This window comes from Dermacentor andersoni, chromosome 1 (assembly GCF_023375885.2).
Source record: "Dermacentor andersoni chromosome 1, qqDerAnde1_hic_scaffold, whole genome shotgun sequence".
NCBI lineage: Eukaryota > Metazoa > Arthropoda > Arachnida > Ixodida > Ixodidae > Dermacentor > Dermacentor andersoni.
The window spans coordinates 47881655-47902140 of NC_092814.1; the positions used below are offsets into that span (position 1 = coordinate 47881655).

Genomic DNA, 20486 nt, shown 5'->3' on the forward strand with positions numbered 1-20486 from the left:
GATCAGTAACCAGGTGTGTGGGCAAAAGTCAATGAGAAACAGATAAAAAAGAGAAATGACAGCTGAGAAATACTTGTTAGAATGCACATGACTTGCCCATAAAAATGAAATAGTACATTGTGCCCTACAAAAGACTGCTCGTAATTGTTAGCAATTTTCATCGGTAAAAATTATTTGGAAAAGCACAAATTCTGGATGTATATTGTAGAAAAGACCCATTTGGGTCTTTTATACAATAGTTGGGGGCTCTCTGTTTATTAATCCTAAAAGCAGCGACCAATTTTGATACCTGAAATTTTGATAAATGTGGAACCCAAAAACAAAGGGTCTTTTGTATGCAGTTTTACACGTACAGCCACCCTCAGAATATTTCGGAGCACAGAAAATGAGAATAAGTTAAATTGTCTCGCAGGTTCACTACATAGTGTGAAATGTACGTCAGGAGTGTGATGGTTTTAGTGAGAAGTATCTACTCTACTTTTTGGTTGAAGAACCTGTGCCTAGGCTGTGAGGAAATAGATTTTACTTGGATCCCGCGTGCCGAAAACTTTTGAGGGAGGGGGTACATATCTAAGCAGTCATCATAATTTCGCAGTCGGCACCATCACTTTTCCTTATGTGCAGATCCTATGCCACCTCATTTATTTTTTTTTAGTGGCACATGCATCCAGTGACACTCTTGTTTCATGCATAGCACTTCCGGTTCACCTCCGGAGACAACCAGGGACGAAATTCAAAATAAACCAGGAAGAAATAGAAAAACAATAGTCCAGTACGAAATTCATGGGTGTCATTATAGATATGATATCAGAGCATAAGTTTAGTTGCAAGTTGAGTTACTAAATTGTCTGGAATAATTAGAATGACTTAGAAATCACTGAAACGACTGGGGATGAAAGTCAAAATAAATCAGAAAATTTTTTTTAAAAGTAGTACAGTAGAATATTCATGGGTTTCATAGAGATATGATAGCAATGCATAAGTTTAGTTATAGGTTGAGTTACTGAAGTGTCTGGAATAATTAGAATTAATTAGAAATCACTGAAACGAGCAGGGACGAAATTCAAAATAAATCAGAAAAAATGTTAAAGAAATAGTCCAGTACGAAATTCATGGGTTTCATTATAGATATGATATCAGAGCATAAGTTAAGTTGAGTTACTGAAGTGTCTGGAATAATTAGAATTACTTAGAAATCACTGATTACCGCACACCAAAGCACAGAATCGTAATTTGAGAGACCCACCACGTGAGCATGACTTTGGCGAAATTCCTGGAAACCTGGAAGTAGAAAGCGGAAGTAATGATATCACTAAGGACGTCGCACACAAGAGGGTGCCATGATATTTAACTGGCTAATTAATGGAAAACATTTGCCTCCAAGTTTGGTTTGTGCGTTTTGTTTGTCTAAAGTTAACCTAAAGAACGCTAACGCCGAGGTGTGAGTGCCACTAAGAGACACCTAAGTCAAACATTAGGGTCGCCCACCACTTTTTTCATTCTAATTTCGGTTGTGAAAACCACAGTTGATGCAAAGTATTGTTTAAAATTTGCAGCTGGGTACTGGGAATTAATTTTCGAATCAGAATCAAGTCCAACTTGCAGTATTTTCTTAGTGCATTGGCATCAATTTACCAAATATCAGAACATTCTGCAACTGTTTCAATTGCAACCAAATGAATGGTGCACATTTTTTGCAAGTGCAACACTTGTATACGCACATTAGTGCATCACTGCCGCACAATCGACACCTATTTAAGGGAAGAAGTGTCTCAATAATCTATTTTAATTAATGATACAGCTAACTAGGTAAAATTTATTGTATAGAGTTTAATGACTCATTTCTTTTATGTTTATCGTTACTCAAAATCTTATTTAGTTGTCTTTCTGTGCCTCTTGAAAGGTGGAAGAAGTCTGGTGTCTTGTGCAAGTTTGGGTCTTCATATTCCCATACTCGGTATGAAATTTAGTTTGGAATACTTGGAACACGCTTTAGAAGAGTCAAGCAAAATAGAGTTGTGTTCGAATATAGTTGTCTTCAAGTGTTTAATGCCGGATGGCTAAAAAGTCATTGCACCTGGTATTTTCATCATCTAAACAACAAGAAGGGAGATACGAATGTAAAACTTAACAATTTATTTCAACACTGTGAACAACAAGACAACGCTCAGATTTCAAAAAGCCCTCTCTTAGCCTTGGCTCAGGCTTTACGGAGCTTCGAGAATACATTCACCATGGAACGGAGGTATTGGTTGTCAATTTTTTCCCATGCTGTCAGAAGGGAATGCTGTAGGCTATTTTAATTATTGTGGGGAGTTAGGCAGACATCGTTCTGAGCACAGGCAACACAGGAAGGTTGAGTAAGCCAGGTAGACAAGAAGGCGACTCTTGCGAACTGATGAAGTTCGGAAACTTATAGCCGCGCCATTGCTGAATCACCTTGACCCTGTGTGCAGACGCAGAATCTTGCTTGCCTATCTGCAGTCAGTCTTTGAAGTGAGGCTGGCTCCAGGGCAATAACGTCTCTTCAGAATGTTGTTCACGTAATTCACTTCCTGGTAGATAAAAACCAAGGGTCTCTTGCCAGTCAACCATGACCTACACCACATTCATTCACTTCTTTCTCCAATGGAATCTCACTTCTGTCATTTTGGAAGCTGAAACTTGTTCAGTGTGTAATTGTTTCTCGTCAGTGAACGGCACTGTACCTTGGCATTCCTGAGAGACGCTTGAGAAACGTATGACACTTGTTAGGGTGGTTTGACTTCATTAGATCATCCAAAGCATGCGTCTTCTGGAGTTTGATTGAACGCAAGTATAGATAGCATTTTGTGATGCTTCTAACTAAACCCTGAATCATTCCAAGTCTGCTAATTGATAATTCTGACCATCGTAGGAAATGATGCAGTACAAGGTTTTCCACTCCTAGCTCAATGCCAGACTGTATTAGTCTCCTCAATGAATCAGAAAGTAAATTGGATTGTCATGTGGAAAGCGCCAGTGATTTCCACAATATTTTTGTGCCAGCTCCTAAACATGGAGAGCAGAATGACCTTCGTCTGAATGCATTTAGAAACTGTTACCTTGAAACTGTGAAACTAAGCAATATCATATTTTACCAATTCAAGAAAAAAGATGTAAGGAACAAAAATGTAAAGTTGCAATATTATCCAACAACTACAACAAAAGTTACGCCTTGTAAAAATCAGGTGTAAGGACTCCTTGGTCACCTGGTATAAGCATACATTAATTACGAAATGGAGAAAATTATTAAATTTCATTTTGTTAATTATTGATTTGTTGACTTTGTGTTCATCAAAGCATATAGACCACCTATGCAAGCAGCATTTACGTAGATAGCCCAGCCTTTTTATTAAAGTGAACTTTGAAGGCCCTGTATAACTTTGGGATTGTGGAAGTATATAATTTCAGAAAATCAAACTGTTGAATTCAAAGGGACGACATGGAAAAATGCTGAGCGTATTGGTTCATTGCACTTCTAGGGATACCTAACATGTGACTTTTACCAAGATTCAGGATTTCTGTGCCCAGGAATTGGCATAGAAGTGAAAGAGGAGCAGACACAACACTGTGAAATTCCCACACCAACAGTGTCTACCCATGGCTAGTTATCGATTTATTACTAAAATAGTTAAACTGCATTTGAAGATAAAGGTCAACCTGGTCACTTTAGGAAACTCTTCAAAAACAGGATGTCACACTGAGGGACATTGGTGTTTTGTTTCAAGTACAGAATTTTAAAACAGGATGTTTGGTCGTCTTATTTTCTGCTAGCAAGCCATATTTTCCACGAACAATTGCAGAAGAAATCTAGCCTGATTAAGTGATGCTCTTCTGTGCCTTTTTGAAACCTGCAACTGAACAGGCTCTCTCTTATTTGTACTTGAGACAAATACAGGGTGACTGAAGAACACAAGGCTGTAATGCAAGAAATGACATAGAGTGAGGGGGGGGGGGGCTACGCTTTCTTTTCGTTTTTGTAAGTGAACACTCTTTCCTCTTTCTGCTACTATGAAAATAAATTCTAGAGCACAAAGAAATCCGTCAAGAAGTTCCCACTTGTGATTCTACTGCCTTAAAAAAAGCATTGTAAGCAGCTGCAGATGTTGCGTGACAGAACTGCTTGTGAAACAACTGTGTTGTTATCACTTTTAACACTGGCAATTTAGGATGCACCGTATTACATGCTCACATCTTGCAAGATAAACACATGATCTCTAATGTGTCGTTTACTCTTAAAAGAAAGACACATCAACGGCGATTGACAGCGAAGAAAGACGAGGTTTTCATGGATACATGAGTGTACCATGTGGTTTGCTTGTTTTCTTTTGTTTAGTTTTTTGCCTTTTTTTTTCTGCACTACCTTTTTCAGGATCGGCCCACATATTTAGACTGCACTGTCTCCGGGTTCAGTGCACGTTTTTCATTAAGTTACGCTTCCGGTTCTGCTTTTAGGCGTCTGTAGTTTGAACGAGAATAAAGTTTTTCATACCATACCATCTGGGCTTAATTTCGGCCTTCTTGCACTACGTATTTTTACTGTTCCATACATATTTCTACACTAACATGGCGAGTCTTTTTCGTCGTCCTACGTGCACTAGAAGGCCTCGGAGTACCTTATTTTGACAAACGTGTTCAGAAATAGGCAGCCAGATACCCAAAAACCCCAAATCGATCTCCAAGGAAGATTGTGTCTTCAACAATTTTGTATGTGATGTCCTTTTTGTTGTATTTTCGCCAGTTTTTGTGGACACCAAGAAACATGCAGACAAATATTCTAACAGAAGTGTAAAACTAAGCAGCCCTCTGGCTAGGCATGTGGTTTTTCAGAGGTGCAACGCTTGGGAAAGATTTTGCACAGAGCACTGTGCTTGCTTTGCAAGAAAGCAGACAAAACAAAGAAATAAAACTGTACATTGAGAGAGGAAAAAGATGGATCAATGAAAGGCAGGGACGTTGACCAGGACTGAGCCCGGTTGGCTACCCTGCACTGGGGGAAGATAGAAAGGACAGAAATATTAAGAGAAAAAGAGAAAGTCCGCTGTGACTATCAGCGACGTAAGTTTTCTGCTCTATACAACAGACAGTCCTCAGTCTGAATCATAGGCAGTCACTTTAAAAGTGCGGAAGATGACAGCATGTGACTGGCAGGTATCAAACCCACAACTTCTTTGTGTCGCACTAGACTATCATCAGTAGATGCACATATTTCACATGGGTGCTGTATTTCAATTAATATACTGGACCGTTCTCATGTTACCCTCATCAGCTTCTTTGCCTTTATCGTTCAAGATTTTGTGGATTGCTGCAGAAGCCACTTTTGTTCATTAAATTTCTATGTCATAGTATTTCCTTGATGCATTTTGTCAACATCACCATTTATGACCATGTAATGTCAAAACCATGAGAAGTGATGAACAAAGGGCATTACTCAGGGAGATCAGCTGAAATTCTAGTGAAGTCGTAAGTGGCCTTGTTGATTGGTTACGCTGTACCAACCGACTACCATTAGTCATTGAGTAGTGTTACCCTATGCTATGGTTTTTTGTTACTGTTATTAGGAGCAATTATTTCGCAGTTTATGCATAAATGCATGCTATGTTACTTTATTCAGCTCATAGCTTGTACTAATCTGTCACCTATTACTTCTGTTACAGATCGAAGAACGCCTTCCACAATATTTAAATAGTTTCGACATTGTACTTCTCGACGATCAAACAATGGATGTTGTAAATGGAATACTAAGAAAAATTATCTACTAGCGCAATAGCTCCGGAGAAGATCAAGAGAGCTGCAAAGGGCTGCTACTCTGTTCTCAGCGTGGTGTCAGGCAAAGGGAAAGTGCTTATGAAGAGGCTTCAACAGCAGAACATGAAACAAGTTTGAAAGATGCGTGCGACAATAATTCAACCAACACGGGCATCGTCATCTGTGGTAGCTGCTGCCAGCACAGTGCATGTGAACCATGCATTGCACCTGTGGTGAAAAGCTGTAAACATTAATGGTCACACTGTGTGGCAGAACTCTCTGCTGTAACTCTTCCACACCATGTTTCCGTTTCATAACTTGATTTGTCATCACATTTTTGCAAGCTGCCCTTGTGAATTTAAATGACAAGAGGTACAGTCTATGCTTGAACTCTTAACACCACATTTAATTTAGTTTCGTAATTTTTTTAGAACTTGCAAATTATTTGCTTAGTCTCTGTAAGCCTGATGAGACCTTTCCATCCCTCCTTTATTAGCTTTTTAAGTGCGTTGGCAGTCTAGTCCCACATTTTCTGAGCTTGCATCAAACTTTCTAATGGGCATCCTGTGAGCATGGTGTTGCTTCTGATCCTTTTTAAATCTCTTGGGCTACTTACATCTTTCAGTATTCATACCACATATTTCTTTGCTATAATGGTGCTCCTTTATGACATCCTATACTTTATATTATGTTGCAAGGCAGAAATCTGGTGGAGCTGCATTGTCCACTGTCTGCCACTACAGCAGGGAAACTTGTGGATGCAAGTGCTAGCAAGTCTTGGTGTGTGTTATTGTGCTTTTATAGTAGGCACGCACAAAGTTTGTCTGTCCTTTTTCATGCACAAGTGCTGGGTTTGATTAAGGTTGTTTTGGTGCAAGGTGGTATTTTGTGCACCATACATTTTAGAGAGTGTTAGAGAGTGTTTTACAAACTCGGAATATTTTTTATTCCACCGGTTTTTATTGTGTGGTCAAGTGTTTTAAATATTAAAATATCTAAAAGGAGCTTCATATCAGCTACAGCATTGACAGCTTTCTGTGTGCCTGAGCCTTGGTACTGTACATTCACATGTATGTGTTCATGTGCAGTCATTTACCTTTGGGTCGTAGTCTCTTGCAAGACCAGGTTCCTGCATGTTCTGCAGTGTGGCAACACTGCAGAACAATGAAAAGACCACCTGCGGAGACCTCGCTGAAAAAGCCAAAGTTGTCCTCTTTATAGATTATGAGCCGCATAGGATAAAGCCCAATCAATCGCACAGTGTACGACCATGGTTGTCTGACTTCACTGTGAAGAGTGGAAAGTATGGAAAGCAGGTTATTCACATTGTTCTACTGCACCTTCATGACCTGTCATGTCAAGCTTATGCTGGAGCACACTCCTAGAATGAAAAATGATATCAGTCTGTATTGGGCGATATGGAGCTACAGCCTTTTGCTGGTTATGTCTACCATGCACTTTTTGTTTAGTGCTATGGCAATACAACCTTGGACACACTTCAGCCTGCTTGGTGTCCAAGGCACATGCTGTATGACTGTAATGATGAGCCTGACAGCACATTATTTAGAAGCTGTTAATGTTGTACTGACTGCTGTTATTGAACCCTTCTCTCTCTCTCTCTCTCTCTCTCTCTCTCTCTCTCTCTCTCTCTCCCACTTTTTTTTTTTTCTGCATTGCAAAATGTTGCTTCATCTTTGTTCTGTGTTGCAGCACAGTCGACAGGTACCATTGGCACGCTACACTCAGACAAACGCACACCCTTTGGTGTGTATATCTGCCACACAACAATAATCGTCATCTGCCTTGCTTGCGTTTCCCTTCTTGAAAACGCCGTGTCCGCTACTTTCCTGTCGTGCATGCTATGTCATGCTGATAACGCACATGCCGTTCGTTATTAGAAAGTACCGGGCTCGGAGCGTTAAAAGAAAGGAAATGCGGACGAGACAGATGATGTTTATTGTTGTGTGGCAAGATACAACCCAAAAGGTGTAATTTTGTTTTAGAGTGTAATGTACTGCTTACTAGCATGTCCATTTCTGATTGCTCTTTTCTTGTCTTACACAACTGTGTTACATCGCCTTTGCGAATGTTTTAAAGGCTTTGACAACTGAAGTTAAGGTCAGTGTTTTTAAAGCTAATTGGAAAATGCCATACAAGTATGTAGCAATTTCAGTGAAATCTTTTGATGGAGTTCTTCAATCTGTCAAGCATTTTGAAAACTATGACCGAGTGTGACAGCAATGGAGCACCAAAATACTGTGACAAGCTGTGCCCACTGCATCTGGAGTGCAAATGAACCTGGCGACACTGGTCATGACATATGTGCCATGTCACACTGATCTCGTAGTTTTATCCAGCCGTCGCATGATGGCAATGCCACACATAAAGAAAGGAATAAAGTGGTAATAGAAGAGAAATATTTTTGTGGTTAAAAATGTAATGCGTATTACTACAGCTGAGCCACCTAGAATGTGCAACTAGGTGGCATTCAAATATTGAAAGCTTGCACTGAAAGTTTCATGCAAGCTTATAAAATTACCATTTTTGTTAACCATTTATGTTATGACAGGCTCTGTCAAAAATTGAAAGATGTTAATTTGAAACCCAAATTGCTGAGCCATACTGATTGTTTGTTGATTCATTTAGTTTTGCACCAATTGATTTGCACTGATGCTGCAAGTGCTGCACAATTTAGGCATTTGCCAAGTAATTCGTCTTGTGTGCTGAAGCAGCGACCTTTTTACTCTGTCCTCAATGAAGCTTTTTCAAGGCTTGGTCAAGCTTGTAGGCTCTGAAAGCTTGTTGCTTGTGAAAGGTGTGGCTTACCTGTTAAAATCTAATGTGAATTTAGGATAGCACAAGAACTAGTAACTTAGCACAAAAAAAATTTAGTGTTCCTTGCAGCGATACTACTCGAAGAACACAAGGTATATTAGCTCAATGCTTAAAAGCCACGCACTGCCTATAGATCATAATCTGTGTGCAGTTTTGCTTTGTACACACTGCTGAGGCTTGTGCCAAGTCAGCAGCTTTAAATTTGTATCTTAAGAATTTTATGTGACTTTTATGCTCGCGATGTTTTTTTAAAGGACAAAAGGTTCATTCACGTGTTGGTTTGTCTGCATATTTTAATTTTTCATTTGTTCCCAGTAGCAGCTTTACATTTATGTATGAGTAGTTATCCCAACAATGCGCACATGCATCTGTCCACACAAGGTTGAGGTTACCATACTTGTGAATACTGTCACAAGCAGATTTGAGTGCTGTGCTAGTTTGTTTTGCCTGCATGTCTCAATTTTTACATTTGTTCCCCGTAGCAGCTTTCAATTACTGTATGCATAACTATTACAACGCACAGGTGCATCTGCCCACACAAGGTTGAGATTAAGGCACTAGTGAATACTGTCATGCGCACATTTTAGTGCTGTGCTAGCTTGTTGGTTAGGTTGGTTGCATTGGCTGGGAAATGACTGATGTCACTTTCACTAATTCTTTTTGTCTAGCAGAACTTGTGCTGGGCTAGTTTGCACGTCTCAATTACAGTGTGAATAGTGCAGACACAGCTTCATTTGACTCTTTCTTTAAGTACACTAAATGTGCATGTGCTTGCGCCGTTCATGCTGTAATTTTTTTATTATTGCAAAAGCTTTGTTCCAAGAAATGTGCACTTCGAAAACAACAGACAATAAAGAATGGTCATAATGAATGAACAAAATGGGTGTATATTTTTGTGGAAAACGAAATGTTGCACTAAGATCACTACGTTGCCTTTATCGGTAACATTTTTGAAAACTGCAAGCCTGTTGCTAGTTCCGAACTATCGTGAACATACATGACCGTGGCTCGCATGACGCACGCACAAACTGCGCACAAGAAAATGCAGCAGCAGAACTCGCGATGCAACACGTTCACATCAAAATCAGCTTCATAAGACAGCAGTTGACATTCATTATTTAGCTTGGGCGCACGCCTCCTTTACTCTGCAGCGAGTCGTACACTTCGGCAATCTTTTTCTTGACTCCACGTTTTGCTTCGACGCTGTCGCACCTGTTCAAGACGCTAAGCAAGACGCTACAGTCGTACTTTTTCAGATATTTCAAACATGACCTGATGGTTCCCGTGAGCTTCAGAACTCTCAAAGTCGCCACTTGGTCTTTGATCTTTTTCACAAATGGAAGCGCGGACAAAGTCAAAGTGTGCGCGCCTCTCCGGGTCCGCAGCAAAAAGACACGTGTGTGTGGGTTGAAAAACTTGATGGCGAGGTTGAACTTCGTGACGCCGAGGCCAAAGTCCCCGTGCAAGGTGTGCACAGCTTTTCTCACGCACGCGTAAATGTCTTTTTCTGCAACGGGGAGCTCCAAAATATGTGGATTTTGCCAGTCTTTCCACAATATCTCAACCAAAACGTACCGATGTTTTAGGCGCACCATGATTGACAGCGATAGCAATGACGATCCGAACGCCGATGAGTTGAGTGCTTAGTGTGGACAAATACATATACGGCAAATAAGTGTTCTCGTTTTTAAAAAAATACGCTGACATGAAACTCAAGCTGCTAGGACATGAGTAAAGTCATATAAAGAACGTGTTCGATGCCCACCCGTATTCACCAGAGACTGATCGCATGTCTCGGGACACCCTGCTCGGGACTCTTTCGAGGCGCCAAAACTTAAATATACTGGGTCCTGCATACTTCGCTACACACGTAAGAAAAATGGTTCTGCGCCCACCGCTGCATTGTTCTTGCTCAAATCTTGCTGAAAGATCGCAATTTGGAGCCTACGTCGTTTAGTATAACACTTGGCACAGTTAATTAACTGACTTTTAAGAAAAAAGTGCACAGTTGTCTGATGCGAGCTTCTACCGTGTGTGTGTGTGTGTGTGCGACACAAGTTTATGCTTGTGTCGCTGCCTGCCGTAGAAGAAAGCAGAGTTTCGGGGAGGGCAGTCGTGTGTTCCAGTCTTGTGTGTGTGCGTCTGCGTGCGTGCGTGCGTGCGTGCGTGCGTATGTGTGTGTGTGTGTGTGTGTGTGTGTGTGTGTGTGTGTGTGTGTGTGTGTGTGTGTGTGTGTGTGTGTGTGTGTGTGTGTGTGTGTGTGTGTGCGTGCGTGCGTGCGTGCGTGCGTGCGTGCGTGCCTGTGTTACGGCGCGATCAGGGAAAAGCTGCAGGTGGCTAATATACCCAAGAACATGAGCCCCGAATTCAATCAGGGTCGAAGAGAGAGTAGAGCCAAGGCTTTACTCCAAGCCTTCGGTAGGGACAAGGAAGCGCTGTACGTAGACGCGGCAGAATACGAGGATCGACGTGCCTTTGGAGTGACCGTCCTGAATACCGAGAAACAATTGGTCAGTTCTTGTAGCATACGTGTAAAAAACCTCGAGGTAGCGGAAGAGGTGGCGATAGCCCTAGCCATCGTTAACCCCAGTTGTAGATACGTATCAGTGACTCGCAGACGGCGGTCAGAAACTATGCACAAGGCAGAATTTCGCCGAAGGCTGAGGCTATACTCAAAGCCAACGCGAACTATGTCACCTCCGAGGAGACGGAGGAACGACACATTATATGGTTCCCGGCTCACACGTCCCCCGACACCCCCGTACCCAACCTCAACGAGGAGGTCCACCGCGTAGCGCGAGGTCTCACGTTCCGCGCCCGCGAAGAAGGATCCTCTCTTGGGGTTGGAAATCCAACGGAGGCATGGACAGAGAGGGACAGAATGACCAGATACTGTGATATTACAAAATTTTATCAAAACTCAAGGCGGGTTTATCCGCCCCCTAACCCCAAACTCGACAGGGCCCAAGCGGTAGACTGGAGGCAGCTACAAACAAAGACCTTCCCCAACCCCGTCCATCTCAGGAGGATATATCCGGACATCTACTCAGATAACTGCAATCTATGCAGCAGGGCTCACGCATCTCTTAGACACATTCTCTGGGAATGTGAGTTTATATGCAAAGAAAATGCAGTTTCCCCAGATGAAGCTGCGGCGCGATGGACGGCCGCGTTGCGCAGCTCAAACCTCGAAAATCAACTATGGGCCATCCAGCAAGCCCGTGAGGCCGCGAGGAGACAGCATCTCCGGACCTCCTTGGGGGCGGCCTAGGCCCAGGCCACGAATTTGCCGGATTGTTAATAAAGTTGTTACCACCACCACCACCATGATATAGGTAAAATAAGTATTTTCGAGCATTGGTTATTGGAAAGATATATTCAAGAGAGCATTGGTGAATGCACATTTGCTGCCTTTTAAGCTTGTAATTCAATTTAAATCCTTCTCTGCACTGACTGCCTTTATTTGAAAATAACGTCTACTACATGTACTGATGCTCTCAAAAAACGCTTCTCACTTCTGACACCATTTTAGTGTTCCCGTAGACCGGGATGCGGTCTGATTGATTAGGTTGGAGTGACACGGCGGTACAGGTCTTCAAAACACCTGACTACAGGAAGATCACCGTATGAACTGCTGTTTGGCAGACCGATGAGAAATCTCCTGCCTTGCTACGCTGAAGCTGCTTCGGAAACGGAAGACGTAACAAAGTTGAAAACAACTGTGCTCGAGAAAAGGACATACAACAAACAACATGCTGATGCACGAAGGTACACTCAACCACATCGCTTCTGTGTCGGTCAACGAGTCTTGTGCAAGCAAGACAGACACGACAAGTTCACTCCGTACTATGATCCAGACCCTTATACCATTGTCAGTGTTCATGGATCACAAATCAAGGCATTGAGAAGAAATAGAGTAATAACGCGCAACTCAAGTTTTTTTCAAAGATGCCTCTGGCCTTAAACAAGCACCAGCCAAAACATCATTTGACTGTGATAACATCATATATACTCTACCCACCTCAGTGCCAGATCCTGCACCACCTGTATTGCACCAGAGTTCTTCAAGACAGCGCACCCATAGAGAAACAGAAAGCCTCCACGCCATCTTTCTGATTTCGCAACCTGACATTGTGACTGTTTGTTGGTAGGAGACATTCACGACATTTCAGCAGTGAACTGTTTTCCGTTTATGGTTTCCCTAATCACATTATGTCCGCATTTATTTCACTTTCACCAAGGAGGATAGTGTAGTGTCTATTAACAGCATTCAGCCAAATGTGAGTACTCGGTTGGCAAGGATTTTATTTACTAGTTGTAACGACGTGTCATTATTTCGCATTATTGACGGCGCCTCCAGGGCACCAAAGCGGCAACGGGAACACTTGTAATGTCACGGGCTCTCCAGAGGCCCCTGTTAGCCGTTACATGTGCCCTCCTGGAGCAGTACGTGTAAAAAAAAAAAGAAAGAAAAGAAACACTCTATTGTCGCGATTACCAAAGCACCTGGCTATGAAAAAAAGCGCCCCGCGCCTGCTGCAACGTACCGCGCCCGTGCGAGGAGAATTACGGAACATCAACGAAGACTCTCTCCACGGGCCTCTTGCATTTCGCCTCTATCCCGGCTGCTGCCGGACGCGTCCTGAATATTGGAGGCATGAGCAGCGGCTACTCGCACGTTTTGTGTGCAGGATTATAATGGCCGAGAAATGCCGCAAAGGACCGCAGGCACGCTGATGAGGATTAACATTTTTACTGCTTAACGTTAACATTTTTATGCGTCCGATTAAGTAAATGGGTATCAAATGCGTCATACGTATGCACTGTATGTGAACCTACGAAACCACGTACACATACTTTCACGCTGTCAAAACCTGTGGTAATTACGCGCGTGTTTGAGCACACCTAGTGCGTGCGTCGTGTTCCAGCAACACGCACTCTCAACGGCGCGGGGGGGGGGGGGGGGGGGGGGGGGGGGGCAGGCCGCCTGTCATCTGCTACCAAACCTCACCTTCGCCCGCCCTGCTTGTGCGTGGCCACCCTGCCATGCAATCTCACGTCAACAGTATCCGCTTCAAGGAGAAACATTTAATTCCATGCAATGCCACCTGTTAGACGTAGAAAGCACATAAGTACACTCACTTCCACTAAGGTGACGTAGAATACGAATAATCAGGGGCAGAACTATCTTTCGATGAACGGTATCTTTGGATACGCCAAATAACGTCGCTGTGCTGTACGTCGCTGTGCTGTATGTATTTGCTTATATACGTTAGTGTCACTTCCTCACTATCGTTTTGGAAGAGCGATACTTTCGAATGGACTATACAGGGTGTGTTTTTTTTTAGCTGTACCATTTCTTTTAAATTTAGAAAAACATAAATCATGGTCAGTGGCGTAGTAGGTCGTCTGGCACCCAGGGCCCATAGCTCTTCTGTCACTCTTGCTTGGTGAACTTCGGGCCCAGAGACCCGCATTCCCAGAGCATATGAGGCAAAGTAGCAACCTCACCACAGGCCACGCAAGAACAAGTCGGATAAATCTCAGGATATGTGCTGTTAAGGGACGCCGGATTTGGACGCCGGTTTGCAGGAGTTTGCAGTGTGATCGCCTGCGGCCTGCTTAGCTTGGAGTGAGGCGGCGGGAAAACCCTTCTAAGTAAAATAATTTAGTAAGTTCATTGTGCGTTATAGGAGCGTCTCTGTGTCCGGGGAGAGAGTCGCCCGATCCGAGGGCAGCGCGGTCGGTAAAGCCGCGCGCAGCCTCGTTCATGGGCTCAGAGGTTGAGGCGTTGAGGTTCAGAGGAACCCCCTCAATCGCCCCGACGTGGGCATGGAACCAAAGGATGAAGCAGGTACGTACCCAAGGGGGGGCCCGGCCCCCCCCCCCCCGAAATTAAGACGCATACACCTCCCCCCCCCCCCACTCCCCGCCCCCACGCCACCATTTCTCACACACATTCCTAAAGCGACACCAAATCAATGTTGAGACTTGACAGCCATTCGGCGGTCAACATTTTGCTGCCTTTTTCACTCCTTTTGGATGGCCGTAGTTATCGGCGTCTCCTGGGATGTGATGGCCAGTTTCCTCATCAATTCGGCGCCCGCGCGATTAACTCGAGATGCATTCAGTTGTTACCGTCTATTCAACGGTCACACCCATCGTTGTTGCTTCGTAAGTTCAACCTTCTTCGTTTAGACTTATCCACGGACCAGGAAAGGGATTCAGTTCGTGGTCAGCTGGTCTGTATGCACATGGAACGAGTTGCGGCCAGAGAAAATGCCAATTGCATTTAACTTTTCTTTTTGCTTCATTATTTCCTCGAGTGACGGCTCACCGCGACGCTGACAGATCCTCGGAACCATATACCAATGATATGGGTTAGATAAGGTGGAAAATAACATAATGCGAGGTAGCATCCATCATCAATCCCTGCAATAACCTTGAAACTCATAGGCAATATGACTGTCACCTGTTAACTCGTCTGGTTTTTCTCTAATTGTACAGCTCTTTTCGTGCAAAATTGCCAACTGGAAACAAGAGTCGCAAGGATTTGAGAAATTAAGCGATCTACTAAGGGAGAGAGCAATTGGCCTTAAGGCAACAGCCAAACAGGAAGGAAAAGCGAAAATTAACAAATATAACCGTTGTTTATGAAAATATTCATGGATCAACATCTTTTTATTTAAAAAGGAAGTAGAGAAAACGCCGCCGGAAGTGGAGGACAATTCCGTGTGTTCTGAATGACGCTTCTACAGTTATCATTCGAGCCGCCTAACGTTGCCACTTCTCTGCTGTGCTTATGTAGATGTTTTTCTAACCTTCCGCAGTGGCCGCGGTACGTGTAGAGTCGCAACTTCCTGCGCCATAAGCGGTTGTACGCGTCTGGCGGCCACGTATTGTTACGTAACTTCCCAAATAACAATACGAGTCGATTGTGGCACTTAACTTGTTAGAGCAGTAAACGAGGGATCCAAAAGAACTGTGATTGTTCCGCAAATATATATTACTGTATATTTCTTTCAGAGCTAATTCAAAAAACGCAACTATAGTCGAATACAATTTAAGAGGAAGCTTTAGCTCGGGCCCAACTCCGAGGCGGCCTATTCAAATACACGTAAAACGCGAAAACGTTTTTCTGAGATAACCCCTGGACCGATTTTAATGAAATTTGTTGCATTTGAGAGAGACAGTTAAAGTCTAGTGACTGTTGGAAGCGGAATTTCGATTTAGTACCTGAATTTTGTTAAAAAGATTTTCATATATTTGACAGATTGAAAAAGATAGAAGCACGAAGTTTACAAATTCATAGCTCTGCATAAAGAACAGATGTCGCGGTTCTGTAAACGGCATCCATTAGACCATTCAAAGCGGACAAATTCGATATATCATTTTACATCTTATGTGAATTTGTTACGTTGTTTACAAGGGTTCTGCAAAAGGTGTATTTCCATATTACTAAATTTTTTGAGGTTCCATATGTAACGTATCACTTTTGTCCGCTTTAAATGTACTATTAGATGCAATTCACAGAATTGTGATATCATTTTTCGTTGCCGAAGGACACAGTTGTAAACTTGACAGGCTCGTTTCCTGAAAATTTTCGATTTTTGATAATTTTAATAAAAATTTACGATATGAAGCAAAAACTCGAAACCAACAGCCACTAGAGTTAAAGTTTTTCTTTTAAATGCAACAAACCTCATCAAATTTTGTGCAGTTGTTGCTGAGAAAAACGAATTCTCCTTTTACATGTATTTAGATAAGAGCACCCGAGCTAAAGCTTCCTCTTAAGTCTGCAATGAAGCCCCGCCCACGCCCTCATAACCGCCAGCCACTGTTGCTCCTCGATGCTGCAAATAATTCGTACTTCAAACCTCATCTGTTACTCAAATAAGACGGTAACTACAAAAATAAAATTATTAGCGCGTAATCTTATACCTTTCCCCTCGCCTATTATAGCGGAATGGCGAATGCCTAATTCATTATTGAACTGAAATAACATGCTTGCTTCGCTACAGCTATTTGTTGTGAAGTTTAGCTTCAGTTCGCAGTGAAGTTTAATGAGTAAAACGGGTTCAGCAGTGAAATTAACTGCACAGCAGACTTTTGAAGAGTGAAATGCTCAGACTCGATACATTTTGTCCATGTCTGTTGCACACGTCATTGTTTCCGCCGATGAAAAAAACTTTTGAAGAACAGCAGACGCTCCGGAGGTATCAAGTACGACGCCATATTGAAAAGGTCGCATGACAACGATTTTGTTTGCGTCTGTCATTGGCTGGCGGAGTAACACCCTCCGCGCGGTCCGTGTGCCTTTGTTGCCAACTACTGTTTTTAAAGTTCTATTCTACTAAAGTAATCTTTATTTTACACTTTCGCTTCTTTACTTGTTCTTGGCAGTGTTCTTCCTGCGCTTCTTTTCTGCGCGAGTCCATTTATCGTAGTTCTTTGTTTGCCAAGTAAAGGAGAGGTGTATCGCACAGGCGTACCTGTGATATACACCTTATTTCATTTCTCTTTTGTGGATTTACGCGTTTTTATGGCGAATGGTGGGCGTTAATAACATTTGTACTAGTAAAGGTACCCCCTCATTTGCATAGAAATGTTACCTTGGGTTGCCCCCCCCCCCTTCAAAAAAAAAAAAAAATCCTGGGTACGTGTCTGGGATGGAGTGTATGGAGGTGTCGCCGTGTTTTGCGCCTTTCAGAATTTGAATTGCCTGCCGGGCTGCCCTGCCTTTCTGGAATGCACTGATGGCCACTTTTGAATCGCTATACACCCTTTCTCTCCGACCATCTTGCATGGCGAGTGCAATGGAGACTTGCTCATATGCTCATATGTCTCGTTTAGTAATGCCAGTGTGAACTGACTTAGAGCTATTGTTGATCGACGGGCCTTATTCGTAATTATCGGAATCGTGAGGCGTACTTGTGGCTGTCGTAGGCAACAGAGGGGTAACAATGGTCTTGCTGCTGGTGTAAAGCCCGACGGAGCGTAGCCTTGATGTGTCGCAACAAGATTGGCAAATGTGGCTTGAGGTTTTTGTGCTGGCAAAGCAGCAATATAGCGACTGGGTACGCGACACAGATGTCGTATGTGTGCTCTAAGGTTAATCGTTATACGTGTTGGAACCAAGCAGTCTCTAATCATGATTGTTGCGTGAGTCGAGGCGCATCGTGGTACTCCAAGACGTGTCCGTAGAGCCTGGCCTTGCAAACTTTCGAGGGTACGAGTATTTGTTTTACATGTCGCCAAAACCGGCATGCTGTACCGTAAAAAAAAAAAAAAAAAAAAAAAAAAACAGAAACAGTGCTCTGTACAGCTGCATCATGGACCGTACCGACGTGCCCCAAGTTTTTCCGCACAGGAACCTTACTATATGTACAACTGAAATTAGTCTCCGCTTCAGGTAGATGCAGTGGGGGGGGCTCCATGAAAGGTCACTGTCAATAATCACACCTAAGAAGCGGTGAGAGTTCTGGCCATTGGGAAAAACAGGGTACGGTGCCATGGGTTTGCGCGTAAGCGCGATTAACGCGCATTTTTCGATGGACACACTAAGGCCCTGTTTGCGAAGATACGAACAAGTTCGGGTGGCTGCCCGCTGAATTCTTGCGCAACACCGCGAAACTGGTACAAAACTAATACAATCGACACAAAACTGATAAATGGAACACAGTGAAATTCGTGCAATTATTACGTAGGATGTTGATAAAGATGCAGCCGACAATTCTGCGGTACTACACAACTGGTACGTGAGCTCGTGCTGCTGGTTACCGGAGCATTCTTTACCACTTACGCCCACCCAGTCAAAAAAAACAATTGAAACCATTTGGAAATATCAATGGGTCCAACTGGAAACGGCAATTTCTAATTGGGCCAAGTGTTATCACCAACAGGACCATTTGGACCAGTTAGAACGGCCAATTGGTTCATATAGAAACCCTCACTTCCAATTGGGCCAGATGGAGTCTCCAGCAGGACCATTTGGGTAAATCTGGATTGCCACATGGTCCAAATGGAGTTTTCAAAACCATTTGGACAAAATTTAAGTGAGAAAATGTTACTGTCTTTTGTGTACAAAATTTGCAGATTTCTCTTTCCCTTTTGAAATTTCTCTTTTGAGATTTGGACGTGAGATTCGAGATTGGATTCGTGAGATTGGAAGACACTATTTGGCATTTGGAGGGCAAGTAAATGTGGAACGACCGCAAAAAAAAAAGTGGTCGGTCTATTGATCATGTTACAGTAAAGAAAAAAAAAAACTTGCACTGTTTTATGTGTTTCTTAAACACACGACTCAAACAACTTTTAGGCATAAAACAATTTGTAATTTAGCAATATTGTTTAAATTTTTTATTTCACATCTATGAGATAATTCTTCCTTGGAATTAAATTTTCTCTCAGCGTCATTTTTCCTTGGCGACCGAACGGGAGAGCATAATCGACATCAACATTAGCAACATGTGCTCTGTGTGCTGATCGCCTTGCGTGCTTCGTGCGACCGTCTGACAGCACTATGATCACCCACGCGTACGTGCGGTACGAAATCGACAAACATTTAGCAATTGTGCCCGTGACAGACATAAAGAACTTCAAGCCTGACGACGACTTTTCGGCGGCTTTTTATATGGTCAAGTGGACGGACGCGGCCGGCACGTGTGCCCACTACCGTGCCAGAATTTTGCAGATCGGAGGTAAGTTTCCGCGTTTCCAAAGCTCTTGTAATTATATTGCATTACTGCACTACACGAGTGCACGGGTCACTCACACTCGTCTGAGTTAAATGATTGCACGCATATATGTATACGATTTTGTGTAATGTAGCAAATATGCATGATGCACTGAACTAATTTGGACAAAAAGGTTTCAAGTGTGTTGCATGAGTGTTTTTTTAAAAGCAAGGTTTCCCCGAGAGCGTCGTGACAGCACTGGTGAAACATACGTGGGGGAGAACATTGCTGACATTGACAGAACAGCGAAAAGCTATACTGATTAGAACAATTTTCTTCCATTTGCTGCTTGAACCTTAGCTACATAAACAGCAAATTGTGACTCTCTTAAACCTGGTTGGATTGCTGAACATTAAAGTTGAGGTGTCTTTTTATCCAATTTCAGCTTGCCTGTCTTGCCAGCTTTTGAGGGCAACAGGTTTTTCAGGAGTCCATACACAATGCTGTCTTTCTTTTTTATCCATTTCTGCAGGTTGTGCCGCGACTAGACCGGAAAGGTGCCATGAACAGTATCCAGCATTGCATTTTCCTTCGTAATAAAGCTTTAAATCCTACTTTTCACTTGTTGCCTCATTGTCACATGTAGTTATTATCTTAAGGAAGTAGTGGCTCCTTGTTGTGTGATATGATGTGAAGCAAGAAAAGCATTGGAAAGAGCATTAATGAAGAGATTCGCTTTTTGTGCTGTTCATATTGTTTTGCATCATATTAGATCACAATATGTATTAACCAACTTGCCGAGCAACATGTAACGTTGTGGTTCCTTATTGCTGTGCTAGTTTGCCAGATTCACACAGCGCAGGCTGTGCACAGCCAAAACCATTTGACCCGTCGAGCGGCTCCATTTGGACCATTTGGTTCCATGCCAATTAGCCCAATTGGTTCTATGCCAACTGCACCATGTGACCCAATTGGCAACAACCAATTGGTTCTATGCCGACTGCACCATTTGAACCAAATGGTATGCAACCATTTGGCCCAATTGTTCCAAGTGGCCCAATTGTGTACTAATACACAAATGGAACCAATTGGAAACAAGTGGAAATTTTCCAATTGGGTCCAATTGTTTTTTTTAACTGGGCAGTCAAGCCGGCGGAAATAGGGGTGGGGGGTCTTCAGACATCTAACAACTCTCCCCCCCCCACC

At 42.9% G+C, this 20486-nt stretch overlaps 2 protein-coding genes and 1 long non-coding RNA gene across 4 annotated transcripts in view; 2 read left to right on the forward strand and 1 right to left on the reverse strand.

The window, feature by feature from the left end:
• The window catches only part of cN-IIIB (cytosolic 5'-nucleotidase IIIB), a 72351-nt gene extending 62867 nt beyond the window's left edge, over positions 1-9484 (forward strand). For both annotated transcript variants that reach the window (XM_055061439.2, XM_050193584.3), the window contains one exon: positions 5679-9484. In XM_055061439.2, coding sequence (XP_054917414.1) covers positions 5679-5783 — 105 coding nt within the window. In that variant the 3' untranslated portion in view covers positions 5784-9484. The remainder of the gene's footprint in view (positions 1-5678) is intronic.
• On the reverse strand, positions 9472-10240 carry Pop5 (POP5 ribonuclease P/MRP subunit). Its single transcript, XM_050193583.3, has one exon. It carries the CDS (start codon positions 10197-10199, stop codon positions 9723-9725), a length of 477 nt encoding a protein of 158 aa, XP_050049540.1. The 5' UTR covers positions 10200-10240; the 3' UTR covers positions 9472-9722.
• Positions 10241-18552: 8312 nt separating this feature from the next.
• Positions 18553-19901, forward strand: LOC140215211 (uncharacterized). Its single transcript, XR_011892151.1, has 2 exons — positions 18553-19304; positions 19813-19901. It is a non-coding gene; the product is annotated as an uncharacterized lncRNA (long non-coding RNA).
• Positions 19902-20486: the final 585 nt, after the last annotated feature.